General features: G+C 44.2%; 1 protein-coding gene across 4 annotated transcripts; it reads right to left on the reverse strand.

The window, feature by feature from the left end:
* Positions 1-833: 833 nt before the first annotated feature.
* LOC112235290 (transmembrane protein 145) lies at positions 834-25,784 on the reverse strand. 4 transcript variants are annotated; one of them, XM_042304906.1, is made up of 16 exons: positions 25,502-25,783; positions 14,800-14,874; positions 14,202-14,279; positions 13,392-13,478; positions 11,731-11,832; positions 9,455-9,539; positions 9,014-9,085; positions 7,677-7,745; positions 7,308-7,388; positions 6,396-6,474; positions 5,293-5,386; positions 4,581-4,753; positions 3,920-4,040; positions 2,518-2,706; positions 2,270-2,330; positions 834-912 (listed from the first exon to the last, which is right to left on the reverse strand). In XM_042304906.1, the coding sequence occupies exons 1-16, from the start codon at positions 25,604-25,606 to the stop codon at positions 893-895; spliced, it is 1,491 nt and encodes a 496-aa protein (XP_042160840.1). In that variant the 5' UTR covers positions 25,607-25,783; the 3' UTR covers positions 834-892. The 4 variants fall into 4 exon arrangements, with proteins under 4 accessions (XP_042160840.1, XP_042160837.1, XP_042160838.1 ...); XM_042304903.1 differs by having other exon boundaries at positions 843-2,330; positions 25,502-25,784; XM_042304904.1 differs by lacking the exon at positions 25,502-25,783 and adding an exon at positions 21,629-21,758 and having other exon boundaries at positions 843-2,330.
* Between the last annotated feature and the right edge of the window lie 815 nt (positions 25,785-26,599).

Raw genomic sequence — 26,599 nt, forward strand, 5'->3', positions numbered from 1 at the left:
CTTTTTTACAGACTACATTATACCTTTGACTGTATGTTCTCATGTACATAACATGTGCTGTACCAGTATGACCAAACCAAGCCTACTCCAGACATTGTCTTTCTGTAGTAAAGGGCTATTAATTAAACTATTAGAAACAGTCAATTAACCACCATTCTTTCTCCCACACCATTTTTTTACAGATTGGATTAAAAATGATTAAAGAGACTTGCATGTTTCATACTCAGATATTAACAAGTTGTAAAAATAATAAAAAAATAAAATAAATTGTAATTGATTACTTAAATTTCTTAGAACAGGTGGTAAATTGGCCTTGACACAGTCTTGAATTACACCCTCCCCCCTTACATTGATATCATTAGGCTATTTCATTAATCAACTTAATATTATTCAGATCATGTACATTTTTTATATGTCTGATAATGACACTTGATGACATTGATTAATATGAACATATCTACAGGTAACATTTGTATATTTGATACCGGAATATCATTGGATGTAGTGTGTGGATACGTATGATCCAGATTAAAGCGCTATTCAAAGTCACTTTGAAATAAATGGCGGAACAGAAAACTAAGAGAAGGGGAACATTAAAGTGCTTCATGCAGGACAAACAGGACGTTGGTGCTACTACTTTCACAGTTACCCTAAGAGGTTTGCTTTAGTTGTTTATGGGCCCAGGACTTTTCATGGTCAGGAAGAACTACTGTTCCTACTTATGGATAAACAACAATGAGCCCCTCACGCAGTATCAGATCAGATGTACAACTTCACTGAGGGAAACGGCCATACAGACATGTACAGGTTTGACATGACATCATTACATACTAGTCGGGGGGTGATTGTGAAGTTAGTTCACATCCTCGCTGGACAACTTTCCCTCCTTAAATCATGTGTCAAGGACGGAGGCTGAAATTGAAAGTAAAACAAGCTATAAGTATGATTTCTATGTAAAAAATAATAATTTAACTTTAAAACCCCCCCTTTCCCTGTGCTCTGTTGCATTAATACATTCACCAAGGTCTACATACATCAAGGAATTACATTCAGAGCAAGCTAATATCTTGCACTCCAGTGAAAACTGAACAGTAGTATTCTGAGTTAAAACAGTTGTCTGTGGACAGTATGACATAAGGTTCCAGAAGGTTCAAATAGAGATCCAGAAGAAGTGACATTAACACCTCGGTAGCCTATATGGTATGAAATATACACAGCTATTGTATAGTAGTTTGGTACAACAGGCACACGCACTGTATGAACACATGGAGTATAATCAGTATAGAGACAGGGAGTACATGCTTGTTTTAGCAGTACCTCAGTGGTCCACAGTAAACTGAACATTGTACACTTAAACATCAGTATATCAATCCTATAGCCTGGAGCAATCAACATATATAAGAATATAAATCATCCCAACATATTCTATATGGAGAAATTCTATATTTTGTGTTAACATCTGTCAAACATGAAAAAAAAATGTATGTTTCAGGATGTGAGTGAATATTTTACTCTTGTACAATGTAATGGCATGAGAATTGCAATGGTCACAGCATCACTTGGAATTCGACAATGTGGAGAAAAACATCCCTTTTGTAATATAAACTCTAACTATTTTAGAGTAATGGTAACTCATTCTCTTCCGCTATTTACATGTTTCCCTCAGCTTCTCCATTGATGCCTTATAAATTCTTGAATAAAAGTGTTCATAGGAGTTTTGTTCAGTCTCCACTGTGCGCTCCTATATCATTCTATTGGTCAGGCTACATCCACTCTGTCATCTCTCCCTCCCGGTGCCTCTCTCCCTGCTCATGTTCAAATATTTATTGCTTCTTTTTTCTTTTACAAGCTCAGCACTTTAACTCACAGCCATATCCTCTTCTTTATTCAGCTTTTTTCCCATTCAGAGGTGAAAATGGGCCATTTAGGATTTCCATTCCACATGTCTGCTTATAATGACTTCCCCTTCTCTTCCTCCTCATATCCCTCCCTCCTTCCCTCGTGGCTATACATAGCTTGACCTGTTTTCTATGCTACCTGATTTTCACCTCCCTCTCGATCTTTCTCTCTGTGTCCCTCTTTCTTTCTCTCTGTCTGTCTCATGCCTTGGTGCCCATGCCCCCTCCCCCCTGCATGCTGAAGTACTCGGTGAAGTGGGAGGGGAGTTGTGGAGGGGGAGGGGGGGAGAGGCGGGTGGGCATGGGGGGAGGGAGTGGGGGGAAGGTGGGTAACGACAGGTCGGCCGTGGTGGTGATGATCTTATGCTCACTGTTCCTCTGCACTTCCTGTCCCTTCCGGGCCACCGTCTCCTCCACCGTCTTCACTGGGCCCTAAGAGAGAGGGAGGTAAAGGTTGAAATGTTAAAGGTCAAGCTGGGTTGTATTTGTCACAATGTCAGTTACCACATCCTTCTCTGACAACTTCCTCTGTGCTCTTAACACCTCTGGAGTGTTACAGGGACTATATCGGACCTTAGTATCAGTTACTAGATCCTCCTCAGACCATACATCCACTCACCGACTGGATGGAGAAGAGTTCTGTGAAGTTGGGCTGGGAGTCGCCCAGGAAGGAGCTGTTCCCATAGGCATGGTGGGGGAAACTCTCACTCGCCACACCCGCCTTCGGACTAGACAGTAGGATCCCGATCTGAGAGGTCCGCACGTGGTACGGGAAGTTCTTATTGGCCGCAGAGGGCCGAGTGATAGCCTGTGGCGAGGCAAGGAGGGGGGAGAGGGGATGGATGGGAGGAATGTATCATATTCAGAATATTGCCTGTTGCCTGTACAAATATTACCCTGTATTCTCCATACACTGATACACATTTCTTCACATATATGAACAGAACAGTATGTGTGTGAATGTGTCACTGACAAAGGACAGAGAGGCTCAGTCTGGTATAGAAGTCTGGGACAGAGAGGCTCAGTCTGGTACAGAAGTCTGGTGGGACCGAGAGGCTCAGTCTGGTACAGAAGTCTGGGACCGAGAGGCTCAGTCTGGTACAGAAGTCTGGGACCGAGAGGCTCAGTCTGGTACAGAAGTCTGGGACCGAGAGGCTCAGTCTGGTACAGAAGTCTGGGACCGAGAGGCTCAGTCTGGTACAGAAGTCTGGGACCGAGAGGCTCAGTCTGGTACAGAAGTCTGGGACCGAGAGGCTCAGTCTGGTACAGAAGTCTGGTGGGACCGAGAGGCTCAGTCTGGTACAGAAGTCTGGTGGGACCGAGAGGCTCAGTCTGGTACAGAAGTCTGGGACCGAGAGGCTCAGTCTGGTACAGAAGTCTGGTGGGACCGAGAGGCTCAGTCTGGTACAGAAGTCTGGGACCGAGAGGCTCAGTCTGGTACAGAAGTCTGGGACCGAGAGGCTCAGTCTGGTACAGAAGTCTGGGACTGAGAGGCTCAGTCTGGTATAGAAGTCTGGGACAGAAGTCTGGGACCAAGAGGCTCAGTCTGGTACAGAAGTCTGGGACTGAGAGGCTCAGTCTGGTACAGAAGTCTGGGACCGAGAGGCTCAGTCTGGTACAGAAGTCTGGGACCGAGAGGCTCAGTCTGGTACAGAAGTCTGGGACTGAGAGGCTCAGTCTGGTACAGAAGTCTGGGACCGAGAGGCTCAGTCTGGTACAGAAGTCTGGGACCGAGAGGCTCAGTCTGGTACAGAAGTCTGGGACAGAGAGGCTCAGTATGGTATAGAAGTCTGGGTTTGGGAGGATACTAACGCAGAGGCCGATGAGGACAGAGAGATATGACTCACAGATATTAAAAGAGAGGTGAGTGTGTGCGTGCCTGCGTGTAGAGGGCAGGGGGTTACTAATGAGGCGGGCGATGAGGTCTTCGAGATAATTAACGTCAACAGTGAGGCAGTGTGTGTATGTGGGCGCACATGCATGCCTGTGTGTGAGTGTGTAGAGAGATGAAGGGTACTAACGAGGAATACGATGTGAGCATAGAGGTGGATTCCCAGTTGGATGCCGTTGACGATCTTCTCCCGTGCCCAGCGAGGGATGCCAAAGTTAGCTATCAGAGCCATGACGGGCACCGCGAAAAACCTGCCAGAGGGAGAGAGAGGAGAGAGAGATAATGAGGGAGAGAGAGGAGAGAGAGATAATGAGGGTGAGAGAGGAGAGAGAGATAATGAGGGAGCGAGGGGAGAGAGTTAATGAGGGAGAGAGAGGAGAGAGAGATAATGAGGGAGAGAGAGGAGAGAGAGATAATGAGGGAGAGAGGGGAGAGAGTTAATGAGGGAGAGAGAGGAGAGAGACATAATGAGGGAGAGAGGGGAGAGTGTTAATGAGGGAGAGAGGGGAGAGTGTTAATGAGGGAGAGAGAGGAGAGAGAGATAATGAGGGAGAGAGATTAAGAGAGAAAGAGGAGAGAGAGATAGGGAAGGGAGAGATTGAGATATGTAAACGAAGGAAGGAGAAAAAAGGAATATGGTGAAGTAGTGACAAAAGGAGGGAGAGGCGGAGGAGGACGGATTTAAGACGAGCAAGCGAGAAGTGGAAAGATAAGGGAGACGGGGAGTTTATTGGGTGCAAAGCTTTTTAGGGAATGAAGTTGATGAACCTGACAGAGCTATGTCCTCTCACCAGAGTGTGTATGCCGTGAAGAAGGGGATGTAGAAGGGTTGTTTCTCAGGGTAGTGTTTGAGGGAGATCAGGACGGCATAGCAGAACCACACGTAGGCCAGCAGCTGGAGACCCATCAGACCGTAGCCCGCCGGGCTGTCATATGCATACAGCACCTCACCTGGGTCAAAGAACTGAGACACACACACACTTACAACGTCATACAACCACTCTAATGGACCGCACCCTACTAATCAACCTACTAACTTTACCCTCAAATAGCAGAGAGGTGTATCACAATACGTTCCCCAGCATGTGTTGTAACAGCCTGTGGTTTGCTGACATGTTGGGATGTGAAATCTACTCGTTTTTGTTGGTGAGTGTGTCTACAAATGTGTGCGTATGTGTGTGTATGTTTGTTTGTGTGTGTGTGTGTCTGCGTCATTTACACTTCTCTACAACTGGGTCATTGACAGTGCCTCTGCTTGCGGGCTACGTATTCAGTTTCACAGGCCAGAGACTGGATATCATTGGTCAAACAGGGTAACCGTGCCCGAGACCTGAAGACTAGCTCCTAGAAAAATTACCTAGAATTCAACTCAGTAGGCTAACATAGTGTTGTGGGACACAGGAATCCCCGGTTGAAACTTAGACCATCATACACTGGCCCTTCACGTATAGCACGGACAGTAGGAGTGTAGCAGCAGCAGTTCTGTAGTGTAGGCTGCAGTACCTCTGCCTCGTATATGAAGAGGATGATATAGGTGACAGTGTAGACTGTCATGTAGATGGACAGCTTGACAGATCCACTGTGGCTGATCCTCGCCCTGATAGAGACGGATACACACAGGGGGGGTTAGCTTTCACACAGACAGATGAATACACACACACACACACACACACTCTCGTCCTGCAAACAGAGATGGATTTCCTCACCCATGTATGCGCACACACACACACACACACACACGCACTCAGACACACGGTTGGCCACATATTCCCTCTTTATGGTGCAGTGTAGTCAGGCAGCTTATCTAAATGGCTATTCATCACCACATTTAAGAGATGTAGCAATAATGACAAAGTCTGCTCTAATAAAGTCACAGCTACTATACTGTATGAGATAGTGAGAGAGAAAGGGAGAAAGACAGAGAGAGACTGGGCTACTGGTATGAGTTAGAAGGAGTAAGAGAGAGAGACTGGGCTCCTGGTACGAGTTAGAAGGAGTAAGACAGAGAGAGAGACTGGGCTACTGGTACGAGTTAGAAGGAGTAAGACAGAGAGAGACTGGGCTACTGGTTACTAGTTAGAAGGAGTAAGACAGAGAGAGACTGGGCTACTGGTTACGAGTTAGAAGGAGTAAGACAGAGAGAGACTGGGCTACTGGTTACTAGTTAGAAGGAGTAAGACAGAGAGAGACTGGGCTACTGGTTACGAGTTAGAAGGAGTAAGACAGAGAGAGACTGGGCTACTGGTTACGAGTTAGAAGGAGTAAGACAGAGAGAGACTGGGCTACTGGTTACTAGTTAGAAGGAGTAAGACAGAGAGAGACTGGGCTACTGGTTACGAGTTAGAAGGAGTAAGACAGAGAGAGACTGGGCTACTGGTTACGAGTTAGACAGAGAGAGTGGCTGGAGGATTTAATCCTGAGACACACTGTAATGAAGCACTGAACCTGTAATCCAGACAAGCAGTTAGACTGACATGTCCCCTAGGGTAGAGGGTGTTATTAAGGCTGGGACAGCTACTGTAGCTCTGACCCTGAGAGCATAGGTGAGACAGCCTGAGACCAGACACAGTGTGAGAGACATACACAAAAACACACACACTCCCTACCTGGTGACAGTGAAGCCTTTTCCCAGCAGGATCAGCATCAGCAGGAACACCAGGAAACTGACAGAGAACAGTAATTTCCCTGGAGAGAGAGAGAGAGATGGCGAGAAGGAGGGAAGAAAATGAGAACCCCACAGAGAGTGAAAGAAAGGTTACTGTAAGTAGGTTATATTATCTGAATATGTAACATCATACCAGAACCTGAAATCAGGTCACTCACTCCAGCACAAGCTCACACACACCCAAATAAGGACACACTCATCCTCTCGTGTGCACTCTCTTGCACTGCATGGGTTGTGTGGGAAAGTTTCTGCTTTACATCCTTTATCAGGGTGTTTCTGCATTACATCCTTTATCAGGGTGATTCTGCATTATATCCTTTATCAGGGTGTTTCTGCATTACATCCTTTATCAGGGTGTTTCTGCATTACATCCTTTATCAGGGTGTTTCTGGATTACATCCTTTATCAGGGTGTTTCTGCATTACATCCTTTATCAGGGTGATTCTGCATTACATCCTTTATCAGGGTGTTTCTGCATTACATCCTTTATCAGGGTGTTTCTGGATTACATCCTTTATCAGGGTGTTTCTGCATTACATTCTTTATCAGGGTGTTTCTGCATTACATCCTTTATCAGGGTGTTTCTTCATTACATCCTTTATCAGGGTGTTTCTGCATTACATCCTTTATCAGGGTGTTTCTGCATTACATCCTTTATCAGGGTGTTTCTGCATTACATCCTTTATCAGGGTGTTTCTGCATTACATCCTTTATCAGGGTGTTTCTGCATTACATCCTTTATCAGGGTGTTTCTGCATTACATCCTTTATCAGGGTGTTTCTTCATTACATCCTTTATCAGGGTGTTTCTGCATTACATCCTTTATCAGGGTGTTTGTGATGATCAGACTCACCCATTATCTTGAGACTGCCGTTGCCCACTCCATCTCTGGCATACAGGCCCCAGTAGATACAGTGGAACAGAAGGCTGACAACTGAGGGGAGGAGGAGGGAGGAGAGGGAGAGACAGAGAAAGGGATATTTCACTGTTCTGCACTGCAGAGCTGCATACAGCAGCAGCAGTCCTACCCTACACAGAGACAGAGAGCTATCTGTATGGTGCTGAAGCAGTGGTTAATATCTATGATAATCAGAAGGAGTCATTACCATGTCTGAGATGCCAACAACTGCAGTGTGTGAGTCAGGTTGTGATGCTGCTGCAATCGGCTGTGTGTGTGAGTGAGAGAGTGAGAGTGAGAGTGAGAGATGTGGTCCACACTCACCCTCTACACCAGCTGCAGTCATAAACATCTTATATGTCGTATGGAGAAGCTGCCTTCCCTTCAGATTATCTAGGAGAGATAGAGAGACAAATAAAGAGATATATGAAGAGGAGAGACAGATGAAGAGGAGAGAGATGAAGAGGAGCGAGAGATCGAGACAGATGAAGAGGAGAGAGATATGAAGAGGAGCAAGATCGAGACAGATGAAGAGGAGAGAGATATGAAGAGGAGCAAGAGAGAGAGACAGATGAAGAGGAGAGAGATGAAGAGGAAAGAGAGAGACAGATGAAGAGGAGAGAGATGAAGAGGAAAGAGAGAGACAGATGAAGAGGAGAGAGATGAAGAGGAAAGAGAGAGACAGATGAAGAGGAGAGAGATGAAGAGGAAAGAGAGAGACAGATGAAGAGGAGAGAGATGAAGAGGAAAGAGAGAGACAGATGAAGAGGAGAGAGATGAAGAGGAAAGAGAGAGACAGGTGAAGAGGAGAGAGATGAAGAGGAAAGAGAGAGACAGATGAAGAGGAGAGAGATGAAGAGGAAAGAGAGAGACAGATGAAGAGGAGAGAGATGAAGAGGAAAGAGAGAGACAGATGAAGAGGAGAGAGATGAAGAGGAAAGAGAGAGACAGATGAAGAGGAGAGAGAAGAAGAGGAAAGAGAGAGACAGATGAAGAGGAGAGAGATATGAAGAGGAAAGAGAGAGACAGATGAAGAGGAGAGAGATGAAGAGGAAAGAGCGAGACATGAAAAGGAAAAGAGAGCAGTGGGTTAGAAGGGAAAGATGCAGTGACAGAGACACAAAAACAGAGATGGTAATGTAAAGAGAAGGATGGAGAATGAGAGGGAGGGGAGTGGTGTATTAGGCATTAGTATGTGCAGCAGGAGTCTGTGTGTTTGTAGACACATGGGCTGTATTATCTGAGGAGATACTATCCATATTTTAACTCTGTCACATCTGCCTTCCCTTCATCTGCCCCACTTTACTTTCCCCGGCTACATGTTCAGCCCTAATGACAAGTTCCTCCACCAGAGAGGGGCCACTCTTCCCTCATTCCAGAAAGACATGCCCCCATGACTCCATAATGACAAGCTCTATTCCTCTACTCTTTGTCTTCATTCCAGAAAGGCAGGCGCTTTTCACACCCCTTCCCTCCTCCCAGAAAGGACTAGCACTTAAGGCTAGTGTAATTCTGACGTTTGGTGCATTGATGCATTAATGCCAATGAGACATTTGTGTGAAGATGGGAGTTAAGAGCAGAGATCTCAGGTTAGGATTGGCTGCTAAGAGCTTTTCTGGTGTGAGGAAGACGTGATCTGATCTTGTTCCTCAGGCACTTACAGGCAAAATAACATGAGAGGATGAAGACCAGGGAGAAGATAACCAGGAACGTGATGTCAGTTTCCAGGATCCCTGAGAATAGAGGCATGCAGTTAGGGAGAGGTAGAGAGAGGTAGAGAAATGGTGTGCGAAAGCGAGAGATAGAGAAATGGGGAGTGAAAGTGAAAGAGAGAGAGGCACATAGAGGGTGTGAGATGGTGATGAGAGAGGGGGAGGGAGGGAGAGGAACAGAGAGGGTGACAGAAAGAGAGATATTAATATTGTCATTTTCTAAACTGCGTTTCCTTTTTACCCATTCCACTCATGTTAATCCATCATCATTAATTCATTCATCCATTCCTTCGTTGTAATAATTTGTTCATTTTAATATGCTTTATTGGCCGTGTTAAATAGTGTTGGACGAGCCATTAACGTTCATTCTGTAATCTGTGTCGTTCTCACCAAACTCGTCTGCAGAGAAATGTTGTGTCCAGAAAGACTGGCCATTGGTCAGCTTCATCTCATACTCCAGCTGCAAACCTTCCCCCTGAGAGACAGAGACAGAGAGAGAGAGAGAGAGAGGGAGAGGGAGAGAGCGGGGAGTTAGATGGAGCGACAGTGAGCGCACAAAGAGCTCATTTCACAGAGAGGAGTTCAAAGCCTCTGGAGTTTGTGTTGTTGTGCTGTAAGTGAGAGAAAAAAACCTTTGATTTCATCTGCCAGCCAAGAGTCGATCTCAGTACCTCCATCAGAAGAGTGAGGAGCATGAACCGTGCACTGTCACAAAATCAATACTAGCCAGGCAGGACTGGGAGAGAGGGAAAGAGAACTTGAGAGACAGAACAGTGAGAGGAGACAGACAGGACTGGGAGAGAAGGAAAGAGACAGAGAACAGTGAGAGGAGACAGGCAGGACTGGGTTGGAGGGAGAGAGACAGAGAGCAGTGAGAGGAGACAGACAGGACTGGGTTGGAGGGAGAGAGACAGAGAACAGTGAGAGGAGACAGACAGGACTGGGTTGGAGGGAGAGAGACAGAGAGCAGTGAGAGGAGACAGACAGGACTGGGTTGGAGGGAGAGAGACAGAGAGCAGAGAGAGGAGACAGACAGGCCTGGGAGAGAAGGAGAGAGACAGAGCAGTGAGAAGAGACAGACAGGCCTGGGAGAGAAGGAAAGAGACAGAGAACAGTGAGAGGAGACAGACAGGACTGGGTTGGAGGGAGGGAAAGAGACAGAGAGCAGTGAGAGACAGACAGACAGGACTGGGTTGGAGGGAGAGAGACAGAGAGCAGTGAGAGGAGACAGACAGGCCTGGGAGAGAAGGAGAGAGACAGAGCAGTGAGAAGAGACAGACAGGACTGGGTTGGAGGGAGAGAGACAGAGCAGTGAGAAGAGACAGACAGGACTGGGTTGGAGGGAGAGAGACAGAGCAGTGAGAAGAGACAGACAGGACTTGGTTGGAGGGAGAGAGACAGAGCAGTGAGAAGAGACAGGCCTGGGAGAGAAGGAAAGAGACAGAGAACAGTGAGAGGAGACAGACAGGACTGGGAGAGAAGGAGCGAGACAGAGCAGTGAGAGGAGACAGACAGGACTGGGAGAGAAGGAGAGAGACAGAGAGCAGTGAGAGGAGACAGACAGGACTGGGAGAGAAGGAGCGAGACAGAGAGCAGTGAGAGGAGAAAGTGACACAGAGAAAGAAGGCCAGAGTAAAGGAGAGATTCAAAGAGTGGGTGAACAAGAAAGAGTAAAAATGAGAGAAAGAGGTGAAGAGAAAGACAGAGAGAGTGACAGACGCTCCAGAGATAGTAAGAAATGAGAGAAGGTGGAAGGCGTGTATTATATTGGCAGTGTGCTGGCGAGGTAAGGCTGGGCGAGACGGGGAGAGTCCCTGGGGCCATGTGGGCCGGAGACAGAGCTTTAGCTTCAGTCCTACACCATTAGGCATCATGTCCGTCAACAGCCCTCCACTTGCTGCCGTGACAACACACCTCACTCTCCAGGAAACATCCACTTCAATCCTGTCTGTCCCTCTTCACAAACACTCACTCTCTACTAACATCACAACACTGCCAGTCAGTGTGTGGATACACTGGCCCTGCCACCACACACACACATACAGATACAGACACTTGCGACACACACTTGTGCATCCATATGCACACACAGAAGCATGCAAGCACGCATACAGACAAGATCTACACTGAGTATACCAAACATTAGGAACACCTTCCTAATATTGAGTTGCACCCTCAGCCCCCCCCTCTCAATTCGTTGAGGCATGGGCTCTACAAGGTGTCGAAAGCTTTCCACAGGGATGCAGGCCCATGTTGATTCCAATGATTCCCACAGTTGTGTCACGTTGGCTGGATGTCTTTAGGGTGGTGAACCATTCTTGATACACACGGGAAACTGTTGAGGGTGAAAAACCCCTGCACAATCCATGTTTGCCTTCTGAATGGCACACAATCCATGTCTCAATTGTCTCAAGGATTAAAAATCCCTTAACCAGTCCCATCTGCTTCATCTATACTGACTGAAGTGGATTTAACAAGTGACATCAATAAGGGATCATAGCTTTCATCTGGATTCACCTGTTCAGTCTGTCATGGAAAGAGCAGGGGTTCTTAATGGTTTGTACACTCAGTATGTGTGTATATTTGTTGTGTGTATACATGTGTGTGTGTGGGGGGGGTCATCAGAGTAACAAGCCATCAGTGAGAAGTGAAAGGTCAGTGCTCACTCCACACTTGCTGAGAGCGATGTACCACCATCTCTCCCTCACCGAGCGGAAACTACGACCTCCCACACAACTCAGCACCTCCTCATCTCCCTCTCCTTCCACCTTAGAGACAGAGACAGCAGAAACAGAGACAGAAGAGAGAGTTGATATATTAATAGAGAAGACGCTCACACACTCAAAAACACATTGAATCAACACATCCTAACACATTTCCAAAGAGGGAGTTACACCCAGACCCCTCTGTCTCACATAAACACACTCCTCACACCTCAAAATAGCTCTTTTAGTTATAACTGAATAACTAAAAACAACCACAGTCCCATAGGCAAACATACAAGACAAGCCCACATATACAGTGCCTTCAGAAAGTGTTAATACCACTTGACTTATTCCACATTTTGTTGTGTTACAGCCTGAATTTTAAAATGGTTACGTCTCCCATTCTTACCAGTCTCCCATTCTTACCAGTCTCCCAGTCTTACCAGTCTCCCAGTCCCTGCCACTGAAAAGCATCCCCATGGCATGGGTCTGACATCACCATGCTTCACAGTAGGTGTTAGACGGGTGATGAGTTGTGCCTGGTTTTCTCCAGACATAGCACTTTGCATTCAGGCAAAATAGTTACATTTTATCTCAGACTTTTTGTCTCATAGAATCTTTTGCCTTATGATCTCAGTCTTTCATGTGCCTTTTTGTAAACTAGAGTTGTGCTGTCATGTGCCTTTTTCTCAGGAGTGGCTTCCGTCTGGCCACCCCCCATAAACCCAGATTGGTGAAGTGCTGTAGAACCTTCAAACTCAACTCTGGACCTCAAAGCCAGTTCCAATGCATTTTGTTTCTTATTTTCCTTTAATCAGGGACTGATTTAGACCTGGGACACCAAGCGGGTAAAATTAATTATCAGGTAGGACAGAAAACCAGCAGGCCCAGGACCTCGTAGGGGAAGAGTTGAATACCCCTGCTGTAGAGAGTTGTCCTTCTGGCAGGTTCTCCCATCTCAGCCAAGGAACTCTGTAGTTCTGTCAGAGTGGTCAATGGGTTTTTGGTCTCCTCCCTGACCAAGGTCATTCTTGCCCAATTGCTCAGTTTGGTTGGACAGCCTGCTCTAGGCAGAGTCTGGGTAGATCCATATTTTTCCCCATTTCCCAATGATTGGAGACCAGTGTGCTCTTGGAACCTTTCAACACTAGAAATGGTTTTATACCCTTGCCCAGATATATGCCTCATCACTATTCTCTCTTGGAGCTCTACGGACAGTTCCCTGGACTTCATGGTATAGTTTTTGCTCTGTCATGCACTGTCACCTGTGGGATCTTATACAGAAATGTGCATTTCTAAATCATGTCCAAACTATTTTATTGGCCACAGGTGGACTCCAATCAAGTTGTATCAACATCTCAAGTATGATCAGAGGAAACGGAATGCGCCTGAACTCAGTTTGGAGTGTCATAGCAAAGGGGTGTGATATTTCATTTTCAATAAATTGACAAAACATTTCTAAAAACATGTTTTCACTTTGTCATTATGTGGTATGTGTGTATTTTTATATTTAATCTATTTCATTTTGAATTCAGGCTGTAACACAACAAAATGTGGAATAAGTCAATGGGTATGAATACTTTCTGAAGACAGAGAGCTGTGGAGGTTGTCCATGTTCTTACCACACAGCCAGACCAGGTGTAGCGCGTGGTCAGGTTGATAACCTGGTTATTCTCTGGTCTCAACACCGCCTCCTTCTGGTAGCAGTCCTGCGGTCAAGAAATACGGTCAAGAATAATAAAGAAACTGTGTCATACACACATGTACTGGACAAACTAACCATAGAAATATAATGAATAGAAAGGGAATCGCCATTCAAGTCAATTATGGCATAATCAGTGGACTGGCAGCCATTTTGAGTGCACCCATAGTCCCAGTTGGTATTAGATAGAACGTCGCAAGAAGAAAAGGACTCCCGTGGGTCTTGCGGGATTCCAGTAGGAATCCTCGAGGCGGTGTCGGCGCACCGCTGGAGCTGCGCCTCAAGTGGGGGTGGGGGGTACTGTCACGTCTTCTACCGAGGTCAGCTCCTCTTCTTGTTCGTTCGGCGGTCGACGTCACCGTCTAGCCATCGCCGCTCCATTTTTCAGATTTCCATTTGTCTTGTTTCCATACACACCTGGTTTTCATTTCCCCAATCAATCTACTTGTATTTAACCCTCTGTTTCCCATCATGTTTTGTGTGTAATTGTTTTCATGTTAGGTGGTGTTAGTTTACGCGCTCTACTTTTACGTTCCGTTTTTTGAGTGCGTTTTATTCATATAGTGCTCTCGTTTTTTTGGAACTAGAATATCAGTGCTCCTTTTCATTATAATCTACTCTCCTGCACTTGACTTCACCTCCAATACACCATCCTGACACACACATATATATATACACACAGAAAGACACACACACACGCCAAGCATGACACAGAGTAGTGGTTTCTCACCTTGTCTGGCTTCTTGTACACAGCTGGCCACTGAGAGCTGTCATCAAAGTAGAGCAATATATTCTGACAGCATCGCGACTAAAGAGGAGAGAGAGAATGGATGAGGGAAGGAAGGGGAAAGGGGGCCTAAGATTAATACAAGACTGCCTCAAAGTCTGCAGGCCACTAACAGCAACCAGAGGAACACAGAAAGGAGGACAAAAAAAGAGGAGAAGATAGGGTAGAGGACAGGAGAGGGTAAATGTATGGATAATATAACAGGAACAAAGGTAGGTACAATTACCAAAGACAGAAAGAGTGATGAAATCAATTTAGAGGAGAGAGAGGGAGAGAAAATGAATCAGTGAGGAGAAAGACAAGTGAGAGATGGACATAGAGGAATGATGATGAAGGATGATTTGTAAAACAAAGTTTGTCAGACAGAAAATAAGAAAAGAATAGGGTACAGTGGGACAATATGAGAGAGAGAGAGGGGGGGGGGGGGGACAGACAGACAGACAGGAAAGCAACTCACTAAGAGGGGAGAGCCAACAATACTGATGGAACGGAATAAGAAAAGAGAATGATAGATAGGGGGTCAGTTGTACTATAACCTGACCTTTTGGTAGCGGAACCGGAAGTCCAGACGTCCAAAATCAGTGAGAAAACAGAAGCGAGTAAGGAACAACCAGTCCTGTTTAGAGTGGGGAACCAGAGCCGGGCGAGGAGGATGAGGGAGAGGGGCATAGGGTAGAGAATGGGGAGAGAAGAGAGGGAGATGAAGGTGAGATGGGGAAGAGAGCAGGAGAACCTGGCTGTAATATTCAACCAGCATCATACCAAGACATTGTGCTGATGGCATACAGTTCTTCACTGTCCTTCCATAAAGGCACTGCAGCAGGGTATCAGTCAATGGGCTGTGCTGCAGATGTAGGCTGACAGACACAGACACAGGCTGCATAGAATTGATCATTAATAAGGGATCGGTGTCCCTATACCGGGACGGTTGAGCTAATGTGAGCTAATGTTATTAGCAAAACAGTTGTAAGTAACAGCAAACTTTCCAGGACATAGACATGTCTTATATGAGCGAGCAGAAAGCTTAAATTTGTGTTAATCTAACTGTACTGTCCAATCTACAGTAGCTATTACAGTGAAAATATACAATGCTATTGTTTGAGGACAGTGCACAACAACAACAAAAACGTATCACGACAACTGGTTTAATACATTCACCTCTGAAGGTAAATAATGTACTTACATTCAGTAATCTTGCTCTGATTATTCATCCGGAGGGTCCCAGAGATAAAATGTAGCATAGTTTTGTTTGATCAAATCCATCTTTATATTCAAATGTACAGTAAGAACTGGGTTCTACAGTTTGAACTCTGTCATTGCCAACAAAGGGTATATAACAACGTATTGAGATAAACTTTTGTTATTGACCAAATACTTATATTCCACCATAATTTGCAAATAAATAAATTAAAAATCCTACAATGTGATTTTCTGGATTGTATTTTCTCATTTTGTCTGTCATAGTTGAAGTGTACCTATGATGAAAATTACAGGCCTCTCTCATCTTTTTAAGTGGCAGAACTTGCACAATTGGTGGCTGACTAAATACTTTTTTGCCCCACTGTATGCTGAGCACTTGTTACTCATCCCAAACCATCTCAATTGGGTTGAGGTCGGGTGATTATGGAGGCCAGGTCATCTGATGCGCCACTCCATCACTCTCCTTCTTAGTCAATTAGCCCTTGTCATTGTCCTGTTGAAAAACAAATAATAGTCCCACTAAGGGCAAACCAGATGGGATGGCGTATCGCTGCAGAATGCTATGGTAGTCATGATGGTTAAGTGTGCCTTGAATTATAAATAAATCACTGACAGTGTCACCAACAAAGCACCCCCACACCATCACACCTCCTCCTCCATGCTTCACGGTGGGAACCACACATGCAGAGATTATCCGTTCACCTACTTTGCGTCTCACAAAGTCACAGTGGTTGGAACCAAACATCTCAAATTTAGACTCATCAGACCAAAGAACAGATTTCCACCAGTCCAAAGTCCATTTCTCGTGTTTCTCTTAGCCCAAGTAAGTCTCTTATTATTATTAGTGTCCTTTAGTAGTGGTTTCTTTGCAGCAATTCGACCATGAAGGCCTGATTCACGTACTTTCCTCTGAACAGTCGATGTTCAGATGTGTCTGTTACTTGAACTCTGAAGCATTTATTTGGGTTGCAATCTGAGGTGCAGTTAACTCTAATGAACTTATCCTCCGCAGCAAAGGTAACTCTGGGACTTCCTTTCCTGTGGAGGTCCTCATGAGAGACAGTTTCATCATAGCGCTTGATGGTTTTTGTGAATACACTTGAAGAAACCTTAAAATTTCTTGAAATTGACTGACCATGTCTTAAAAGTAATGATGGACTGTTTTGATAGCCCTCTTTGCTTATTTGAGCTGTTCTTGCCATAATATTGACTTGGCTATCTTCTGTATACCACCCCTACCTTGTCACAACACAACTGATTGGCTCAAAAGCATTAAGAATGAAAGAAATTCCACCAATGAACTTTTAACAAGGCACACCTGTTAATTGAAATGCATTCCATGTGACTACCTCATGAAACTGGTTGAGAGAATGCCAAGAGTGTGAAAAAGCTGTCCTCAAGGCAAAGAGTGGCTACTTTGAAGAATCTCAAACATAAAATATATTTTGTGTTATTTCATAGTTTTGATGTCTTCACTACTATTCTGCAATGTAGAAAATCGTAAAAAATAAAGAAACCCCTTGAATGAGTAGATGTGTCCAAACTTTTGACTGGTACTGTATATGAAGAGGTCTAACTTCCAGACCTGCTGAAGCATACAGTACTACATACTGCACTTCAATGTATTTTATTGTCCTAGATTGTATTGTCCTAGGCTAAAGGTGTATCCATGACTACAGAGCAGTCACAAAGGAGGAGAGGTGGTGGGGCTGGAGACCTGGGGTATATCATATGACTGCCCAAGGACTGTGAAAGACCCCCTTGTTAGGCTCAGACACAAACACACCAAACCTCCATTCCCCCATTATTGTCATAGCAACTGCCACATGCTGCCTGAGTTTGCAGCTGCCATAGAAACCATGAAAGTAACCGCACTCACTCAGAAATACACACACTCCTTTCTACTTCCTCCTCTCTTTCACACACACACACACACACACACACACACACACACACACACACACACACACACACACAATCCCGTAAATGAATCTGTGTTTCTGTGTTGCACGGACAAATTAATATAATTTTAGACCAATTCCTTAACGTCTTTCTGACCATCTCTCTCGCTCTAGCCGTCTTTCTGTATCTATGACCTCTTCTTCGATCTGGCTGGGCTGTTTGGGGCCTGATGTTTTCAGTTGCTGATCACTTCCAGCCATGCAGTCCTGTCTTACCCTGGTCATACCCAGTAAGGAAATAGAGTCTAACAACAGTATTTCTGAGTTCTGTCTTACCCTGTTCTTACCCAATAAGGTAGAAATGGTCATCAAAATTGTTAAAAGGTCCCAAAAAATTATATTCCCCTTAAATGCAACAGTTGAACAATGGATGAAGATACTCCAAACGTTTTAAATCTTTATAATCCATCAGATATTGAATTTTAGCACATCATGAATGGAGTTCTGGCATTTTGGTGGGAATTCAGCTATATAGACATTTTCTTACTGTATCAGATATTTTTATATATATTTTGTGTTCAAATGAAGACAATTATATGTGACATATTTGCATAAATACACCATGTATATTTGCATCTATCAATAAATTAACATAAGGAGAGTAACAGGGCTGCAACCACCAAAAACTTGCTCTGTCTACCCTACCTGCAGTCACCTGTGCTGTCTACCCTACCTGCAGTCACCTGTGCTGTCTACCCTACCTGCAGTCACCTGCGCTGTCTACCCTACCTGCAGTCACCTGCTCTGTCTACCCTACCTGCAGTCACCTGCTCTGTCTACCCTACCTGCAGTCACCTGCTCTGTCTACCCTACCTGCAGTCACTTGCTGTCTACCCTACCTGCAGTCACCTGCTCTGTCTACCCTACCTGCAGTCACCTGCTCTGTCTACCCTACCTGCAGTCACCTGCTCTGTCTACCCTACCTGCAGTCACCTGTGCTGTCTACCCTACCTGCAGTCACCTGTGCTGTCTACCCTACCTGCAGTCACCTGCACTGTCTACCCTACCTGCAGTCACCTGCTCTGTCTACCCTACCTGCAGTCACCTGCTCTGTCTACCCTACCTGCAGTCACCTGCTCTGTCTACCCTACCTGCAGTCACTTGCTGTCTACCCTACCTGCAGTCACCTGCTCTGTCTACCCTACCTGCAGTCACCTGTGCTTTCTACCCTACCTGCAGTCACCTGCTCTGTCTACCCTACCTGCAGTCACCTGCTCTGTCTACCCTACCTGTAGTCACCTGCTCTGTCTACCCTACCTGCAGTCACCTGTGCTGTCTACCCTACCTGCAGTCACCTGTGCTGTCTACCATACCTGCAGTCACCTGTGCTGTCTACCCTACCTGCAGTCACCTGTGCTGTCTACCATACCTGCAGTCACCTGTGCTGTCTACCCTACCTGCAGTCACCTGTGCTGTCTACCCTACCTGCAGTCACCTGTGCTGTCTACCCTACCTGCAGTCAACTGTGCTGTCTACCCTACCTGCAGTCACCTGTGCTGTCTAGACAGCCTCATTAATTACTGTTGTTGTCACATTGCTTAACTAAAAAACAATGCTAATACAGGATACCCTCAGATTCAAAAGTCCAACACATGGTGTAAAAATAAATGTACGCCCCTCCCCAATGTTACAAATATTTTCATGCCCCTTCCTTGTACTGTAAAATAAACTGCACCCCCCCCCCCAAAAAAAAATTACTCTAAATAATGTTTATGCCCACAAATAACAATAACTGTAACGACCCTGTGTTTATAAACGTGGATAAAGACTTTGCCACTTCACCATTCTTTGTGGCACAGTCGAAGCCAGGCAGGGCTACAGGCCAGAAGGTTGAGGGTTCGCTGACCACCACAGACGATCTCACTCTCCCTGGCTGTTTCATTACACTACGATCAGAGCTGGCTGCAGACAATGATCAGCTATGGGGAAAATCAGATTTTCAACATTTTAATGCCATATTTATAATACTATAAAATATATGCAATTAATTTTCCACCAACAGGTTTCTGTGCCAATGCACCACACAACCAATAAATAAAGTATACTGACGTTGGGCACTTCAATATCATGGTTTGCGTTTTCAATACCACAATACATACAGTTGAAGTCAGAAGTTTACATACACCTTAGCCAAATACATTTAAACTCTGTTTTTCACAATTCCTGACATTTAATCCTAGTAAAAATTCCCTGTCTTATGATCACCACTTTATTTTAAGAATGTGAAATGTCATAATAATAGTAGAGAGAATGATTTATTTCAGCTTTTATTTATTTAATCATATGCCCAGTGGGTCAGAAGTGTACATACACTTAATTAGTATTTGGTAGCATTGCCTTTAAAATTGTTTAACTTGGGTCAAATGTTTTGGGTAGCCTTCCACAAGCTTCTCACAACAAGTTGGATGAATTTTGGCCCATTCCTCCTGACAAAGCTATTGTAACTGAGTCAGGTTTGTAGGCCTCCTTGCTAGCACACTGATTTTGGCTGATTTTTCAGTTCTGCCCACAAATTTTTCACTAGGGTTGAGGTCAGGGCTTTGTGATGGCCACTCCAATACCTTGACTTTGTTGTGGCAAAATAGCTTAAGGACAACTTTGGAAGTATGCTTGGGGTCATTGTCCATTTGGAAGACCCATCTGGAACCAAGCTTTAACTTCCTGACTGATGTCTTGAGATGTTGCTTCAATATATCCACATAATTGTCCTCCCTCATGATGCCATCTATTTTTTGAAGTGCACCAGTCTCTCCTGCAGCAAAGCACCCCCACGACATGATGCTGCCACCCCCGTGCTTCACGATTGGGATGGTGTTCTTCGGCTTGCAAGCCTCCCCCTTTTTCCTCCAAACATAACGATGGTCATTATGGCCAAACAGTTCTATTTTTGTTTCATCAGACCAGAGAACATTTCTCTAAAAAGTAGATCTTTGTCCCCATGTGCAGTTCTAAACCATAGTCTGACTTATTATGGTGGTTTTGGAGCAGTGGCTTCTTCCTTGCTGCACGGCCTTTTAGGTTATGTCAATATAAGACTTGTTTTACTGTGGATATAGATATTTTTGGACCTGTTTCCTCCAGCATCTTCACAAGGTCCTTTGCTGTTATTCTGGGACTGATTTGCACTTTTCGCACCAAAGCATGTTCATCTAGGAGACAGAAGGCGTCTCCTTCCTGAGCGGTATGACGGCTACGTGGTCCCATGGTGTTTATACTTGCATACTATTGTTTGTACAGATGAACATGGTACCTTCAGGCGTTTGGAAATTGCTCCCAAAGATGAACCAGACTTGTGGAGGTCTTGGCTGATTTCTTTTGATGTTCCCATGATGTCAAGTAAAGAGGCACTGAGTTTGAAGGTAGGCCTTGAAGTATATCCACAGGTATGCCTCCAATTAACTAAAATAATGTCAATTAGCCTAACAGAAGCTTCTAAAGCCATGACATCATTTTCTGGAATTTTCCAAGCTGTTTAAAGGCACAGTCAACTTAGTGTATGTAAACTTCTGACCCACTGGAATTGTGATACAGTGAATTATAAGTGAAATAATCTGTCTGTAAACAATTGTTGGAAAAATGACTTGTGTCATGCACAAAGTAGATGTCCTAACCGACTTGCCAAAACTATAGTTTGTTAACAAGAATTTGTGGAGTGGTTGAAAAATGAGTTTTAACGACTCCAACCTAAGTGTATGTAAACTTCTGACTTCAACTGTAGATTGTCAATCTCGACAAACAGAAAATGCATTCCTCCTTACCTTGTAGGTTTACCCAGTATCGAAGGTTTGGCTTGACAATCAAACTTTTTGTGTTTTGCAACAGATGTCTCTTGATTGGATTGATTGATTTTATTTGGCAGTAAAACACACACACACACATATACATATATATATATATATATTATATACACACACACAGTACCCACGTCAATTCAACGTCTGTATTGAAGCGTTAGGTTCTAGGTGAGCGAGGAATAGCCGCTCGGTTTGGAGAGGAGGCAGAGAAAGCGTTAAGATTTCATGAATCACTGGGCCTGCCCGGAATATATGTTTCGGTTAGCTGGTAATTGCCGGCTTTTGGCCAATAAAATGTTTTAAAATCCATGAAGGTTCAAACCAGTTCGTACGTGTTTTATTAAATTCTGAGCCCTTTTTTTGTTTGCCACAATATAATATCCTTCTCGTATTTCCCCTATAAAAATGTACTTACTTTTGATGTTACCCTCATAAAGTTTAGAAACTTGTGGGAAAGTTTGATGTGGCTCTTAGCATATTATACTGCAGGCCTATGATATTAAGGGAGTGCGCACCGACACTGACAGTAGAACTTGAGGTGAGGAAAAATGTTTTAGGTTTACCTGTATGTATTTTCTAAATTGTGTTAATCCTGTGATGTCATCAACGGGAGCCATGTTTTTTACTCCTCAATTTGCTCAGAGCGTGATGAGGAGGGTTATGTATGCTCCGGTCTTTTGAATGCACAAGAAAAGACAAGCAAAAGTTATATCGTCACTGATTTAGTGTTGCATTACTGTTTATAGGAATATATATATTAATGTGAATGGGAATAATGTTTGAGTGCAACTTCACAAGGCTAGCCCAGCAACTGCTAGCTCTGTTGTGGGAGAGGGTCTTTTTCAGGTACCGACAGCATGAGTTTTCTGATGATTTTACTTACGGACAGTCTGTCTTTTATCAGGCAAATATACTTGTGAGTCCAGACCGAAGCATTAACTTTTGCTTGTAATTGTACCCATTCCATGCAGGTATGTTGAGAAATGTGTCGATTTTGTATTTCATGATTAATGTGCCTAGTTAGCTGTTGTTTATTTTTGTTACCTGTCCAGTCATTTAAAAAATGGCGTTGTTACTTCATTAGTATGCCTCAGGTATAATGGTACACGCTAAGAAGTATTGAGCACTTATTAGCAGATTATTGGTGTACAACATTTATAAAACGAATGAGTCTTTTGAAAATATGAACATGTACATTTTGTACAACGTATTTTTTTGTTGATGCTTTTACTCCTGAGTTTGCTCAGCGCGTGATGAGGCAAATATACTTGTATGTGAGTCCAGACGGCAGCAGTAACTTTTGCCTTGTATTTGTATCCATTCCATGCAGTCATTAAAAGAGAGACAACTGGCAGAATTGTGTCCAGAGCCTTGTCTTCCACCTACACCTCACCAGAACCCAACGCAGAAAAGTACCGGTACAGAGCCGGTTACATATTCTCACTCAGCTGTGCCTCACAAGTAATACAACAACTGATTGTATAACCGATGTAATCATATAGCCAGCCTTCCTCAAATGTTAAAATATCATTTTCAAAAACGTCCCGAGAAGGCTACTGCTCAAATATCATTATTACACTATTGTTTTAATAGGGTAATGTTGCATAGGCTTACATTTTTTAAGTAGCGTAAAAAAAACAAATTGAACTGTAGTTCTCGGCTTGCATTTTGACTCAGTGATCTCGACTCAAAAGTTTGGTGACCACTGCTATAGCCTATTACAGATCTGGACAAACGATCCACCTACCACTATTGTCACTTCGGCTCCCGAGTGGAGCAGTGGTCTAAGGCAATGCATCTCAGTGCTAGAGGCGTCATTTCCTCGGTCATAACGTTAATGAGTCAAGTTAACGAGCGAGTCGCAGGAGCCAAATTAAAGCAATCACTGCAGCAAGATTTTAGTGACAAGTGGATTTTGCACTCCTCAAACAGGAAATATATGGCTGAAAAAAGATCCTCAGGTGGGCGGGGCATGCACTTAAGGAACAGTAAGGAAATAGAACCTAGTCTAACAGCAGTGTTTCTGAGCAGGCCAGTCCAAGCTAGACCCAGTCCATGCAGCTCAGTGTAAGCCTAGCCCAGAGGGCACCTGTAGTCCTGCCCTAGGCCCAGTCGGTCTCAGTGGAGAGTAGTAGGGAAACAGGAGCAGTGGATGGGGTGTCAACCTTAATCTTCCTTAGTCCTCTCATTACCCCACAGCCACTGCATTCTGATGCAGAGACATTGAGCCAGTGTGTGTATGTGAGTGAGTGAGTGAGTGAGTGAGTGAGTGAGTGAGTGAGTGAGTGAGTGAGTGAGTGAAAGAGGGTGTGTGTGGTTAGACAGCCCATTAATCAAGTGCTAGGCCTCGATGCAGTATCCAGTCACTACAGCGGTCACTACTACTCCCTCTCTTGGCCCTCTGTCTGTCCCTTCTTTCCTCAATCTCTCGCTCTCCCTTCCTCTTTCCCTGTCCCGTCCTCTCCGTCTCTACCCGCTCACGCTGTCCCTCCCTTCCTCTTTCCCTCTCTGTCTCTCCCCCTCTCTCCAGAACCCAGTTTGCTTGCTAAGCCTCATTAACAATTAATTACCAATCAGCTATAGTCCAGTCACCCCTGGACCTCTCAATGATTCATTGGTAAGGTTACACAACGGTGCAACTCAAACACACTCACTTGCCTAAACATACTCACAGCCACATGAAATCACACACAAACATAAATAAACTCACAAAAACCTAACCTATAATCCTCCCCACCATCACTGATCCTGATCACACCTATAATCCTTCTCACCATCACTGAACCTGAACATACCTATAATCCTCCCCACCATCACTGAACCTGATCATACACATAATCCTCCCCACCATCACTGAACCTGAACATACCTTGCCTGCTGATTTGATATGTTGTACTCTACTGTGACTTTGAGGTGGAGGAGTGAGGCTGTGTGTGTGTGACCTTGGGTGGGAGTCTGCAGACAAGACTGATGTGTTGAACAGTCCCACGACAACACACACACACACACTATATCAACATGTCCAGATGAGTGTTGTTTCAGTCCATTCAGAGCAGTGACATGGTGTTTGAGGGAAGACACAGCCCTGGTTCAGACTAACACACACCATGTAAGATAAGAGAGTATAGAGTACGTCTGGCATGAGCTGGGGATCTAATATGGTTTATGTTATTCATAAAAGCATTTCTGATATCATACAAACACTAGTGTATTTAGCTAGTTAACTATATTATAGTTTGTCAATTTTCAATAGCTCTTGATTGGAAGCCACATGATCTGATAAGTAGCCTAAGTGTTTCTACATATGATATTGATTGATTTTATTAGACCATTTTTTATATATACGTACATAAGGGCACTCCAGCCTGTGATGCCTCCACATACAATAAGAAAATCATCAAGGATAACACAAAGCTTATTTCCATTGTGGTCCTTCTGAAGAGGGAATGGGGAAGAGGGAATTCATTATATTGTGTAGGACAGGTGTTAGCCTACTTTATGAGTCATGAATGTCATGGGTTAAATATCACACCTGATCATCAAACTGTTATGCAGAAGTGGGACACTAAAAGAGCTGAGATGAGAAGAGTTATGAGAGAGCTCAGTGCACGGGATAGTCGCGGCTGGCGCACATCTGTCTGGTGCACATGGGAACAATATGAACACAGCATCTAAACGCAGAAACAGATTAAATCAGATAATAGTATCGTTGATATAATAGATTGATATCAGAAGACTGTGTTTTATATTGATAGGCTAGTTTTAAGTGTTGGAGCACAGCTGATGTGGGATGAGGAGGACAAATAATAAACAATATGCGACGTGAGCGACAACTGGCGTACACCTGTAACGGCGGGGTTACCGTTATTATATGCGAATGATGGATGCGAGTTATTTTGGTTACAGTGTAGGATATCGCCAACACTTGGCGCTATCACAAAGAAAAATAAATGCTAGATGGATTTGCAAGTCACATTCTCGTAAACATGCACAGCTTGCTTCTACCGTTCGGTGAGAGCCACAGAGCCAGAACGATGAAGATAGAAATATAAATACGCTTTCTCTGACACACATAGAGATGCGCACAAATACAAGGCAGTATGGACAGCCTGTAACATCTTGGAGGAATTGCTTGGTTTGGAATAAATATGATCAGGCAATTTTGGAGCGCGTCACACTCGCAATAGAATATAAACACGGAAAGGCTTTAGGCTACATGAGAAGGCGCTGCCGAGACTTATAATGGTGTCATTGTCACAAGTGATACATTAGGTATCAAACACCTTACCTCCTTGGTATTGACGATACCTCTCACGTATTTCCCCAGAACCGAGCCAACGCAGAGAACGCTGGACACCACGGCCAGGCACAAAAGTCTCTCGCAAACCTCCATCTTATACCAGTATTTCGCTACTCAGTGGTCGTCCCGGCCCCACTTGCCAATCAACTAGAATGCAGGAAACGACAGTATCGGAGAGGGAAGCAGAGAAGACACAGGGCGCGCGTTCTCGTCTTTTGCCGATGCCTGTGGCCCCAATAATTCAGGTGTGAGCGCGCTTTGGATACGCGCCCCTACTCCTTTCCCACTCACTTGTAACAGAGGCAGATTGCGCGTTCTCGCTCTCAGATTGCGACACATTCAAGAGACATACATCAATCACAGTGAAATTAATTTGTTACCTATTTGATCAAACATTTTCGATGGGTGGGGTTTTCACTCACATTATAAGCCTATTCTTCACTTTTAGCCTAGACCCATAGAATTGAACAAGACTGTAGTAGGCTACACCTAAAATCACTACACAAATTAGCCTATGTAAATCATCACACAAAGGATAGGCTACATGATTTTCACAAGTTCAGATAAAAGTTGCATGTAAAGTTTAATGAATGTATTTATGTTTGTTTGACATTTTGTCTTGTCTTTAATCATTACACACTACCGGTCAAAAGTTTCAGAACACCTAATCATTCAAGGGTTTTTCTTTATTTTTTACTGTTTTCTACATTCTATAATAATAGTGAAGACATCAAAACTATGAAATAACACATATGGAATCATGTAGTAACCAAAAAAAAAAGTCAAATAAATCAATATATTTTATATTTGAGATTCTTCAAATAGCCACCCTTTGCATTGATGACAGCTTTGCACGCTCTTTGCATTCTCTCAACCAGCTTCATGAGGTAGTCACCTGGAATGCATTTCAATTAACAGATGTGCCTTGTTAAAAGTTAATTTGTGGAATTTCTTTCCTTCTTAATGGGTTTGAGCCAATCAGTTGTGTTGTGACAAGGTAGGGGTGGTATACAGAAGATGGTATTTTACCAAATAAGGCTAAGTTCATATTATGGCAAGAACAGCTAAAAAAAAAAGCAAAGAGAA

The sequence above is a fragment of the Oncorhynchus tshawytscha genome, linkage group LG23 (assembly GCF_018296145.1).
Source record: "Oncorhynchus tshawytscha isolate Ot180627B linkage group LG23, Otsh_v2.0, whole genome shotgun sequence".
Classification (NCBI taxonomy): Eukaryota; Metazoa; Chordata; class Actinopteri; order Salmoniformes; family Salmonidae; genus Oncorhynchus; species Oncorhynchus tshawytscha.

What these genes read in the sequence shown, in the direction of transcription:
- LOC112235290 (XM_042304903.1), bottom strand. Translation starts at nt 25,606, where the DNA reads ATGGAGGTTTGCGAGAGACTTTTGTGCCTGGCCGTGGTGTCCAGCGTT. An exon ending in TTTCTCTGCAGACGAGTTTG is followed by an intron (nt 9,086 to 9,454) that starts GTGAGAACGACA and finishes CTCTATTCTCAG; the next exon opens with GGATCCTGGAAACTGACATC. An exon ending in GACTGCAGCTGGTGTAGAGG is followed by an intron (nt 7,389 to 7,676) that starts GTGAGTGTGGAC and finishes TCCTCCCCTCAG; the next exon opens with TTGTCAGCCTTCTGTTCCAC.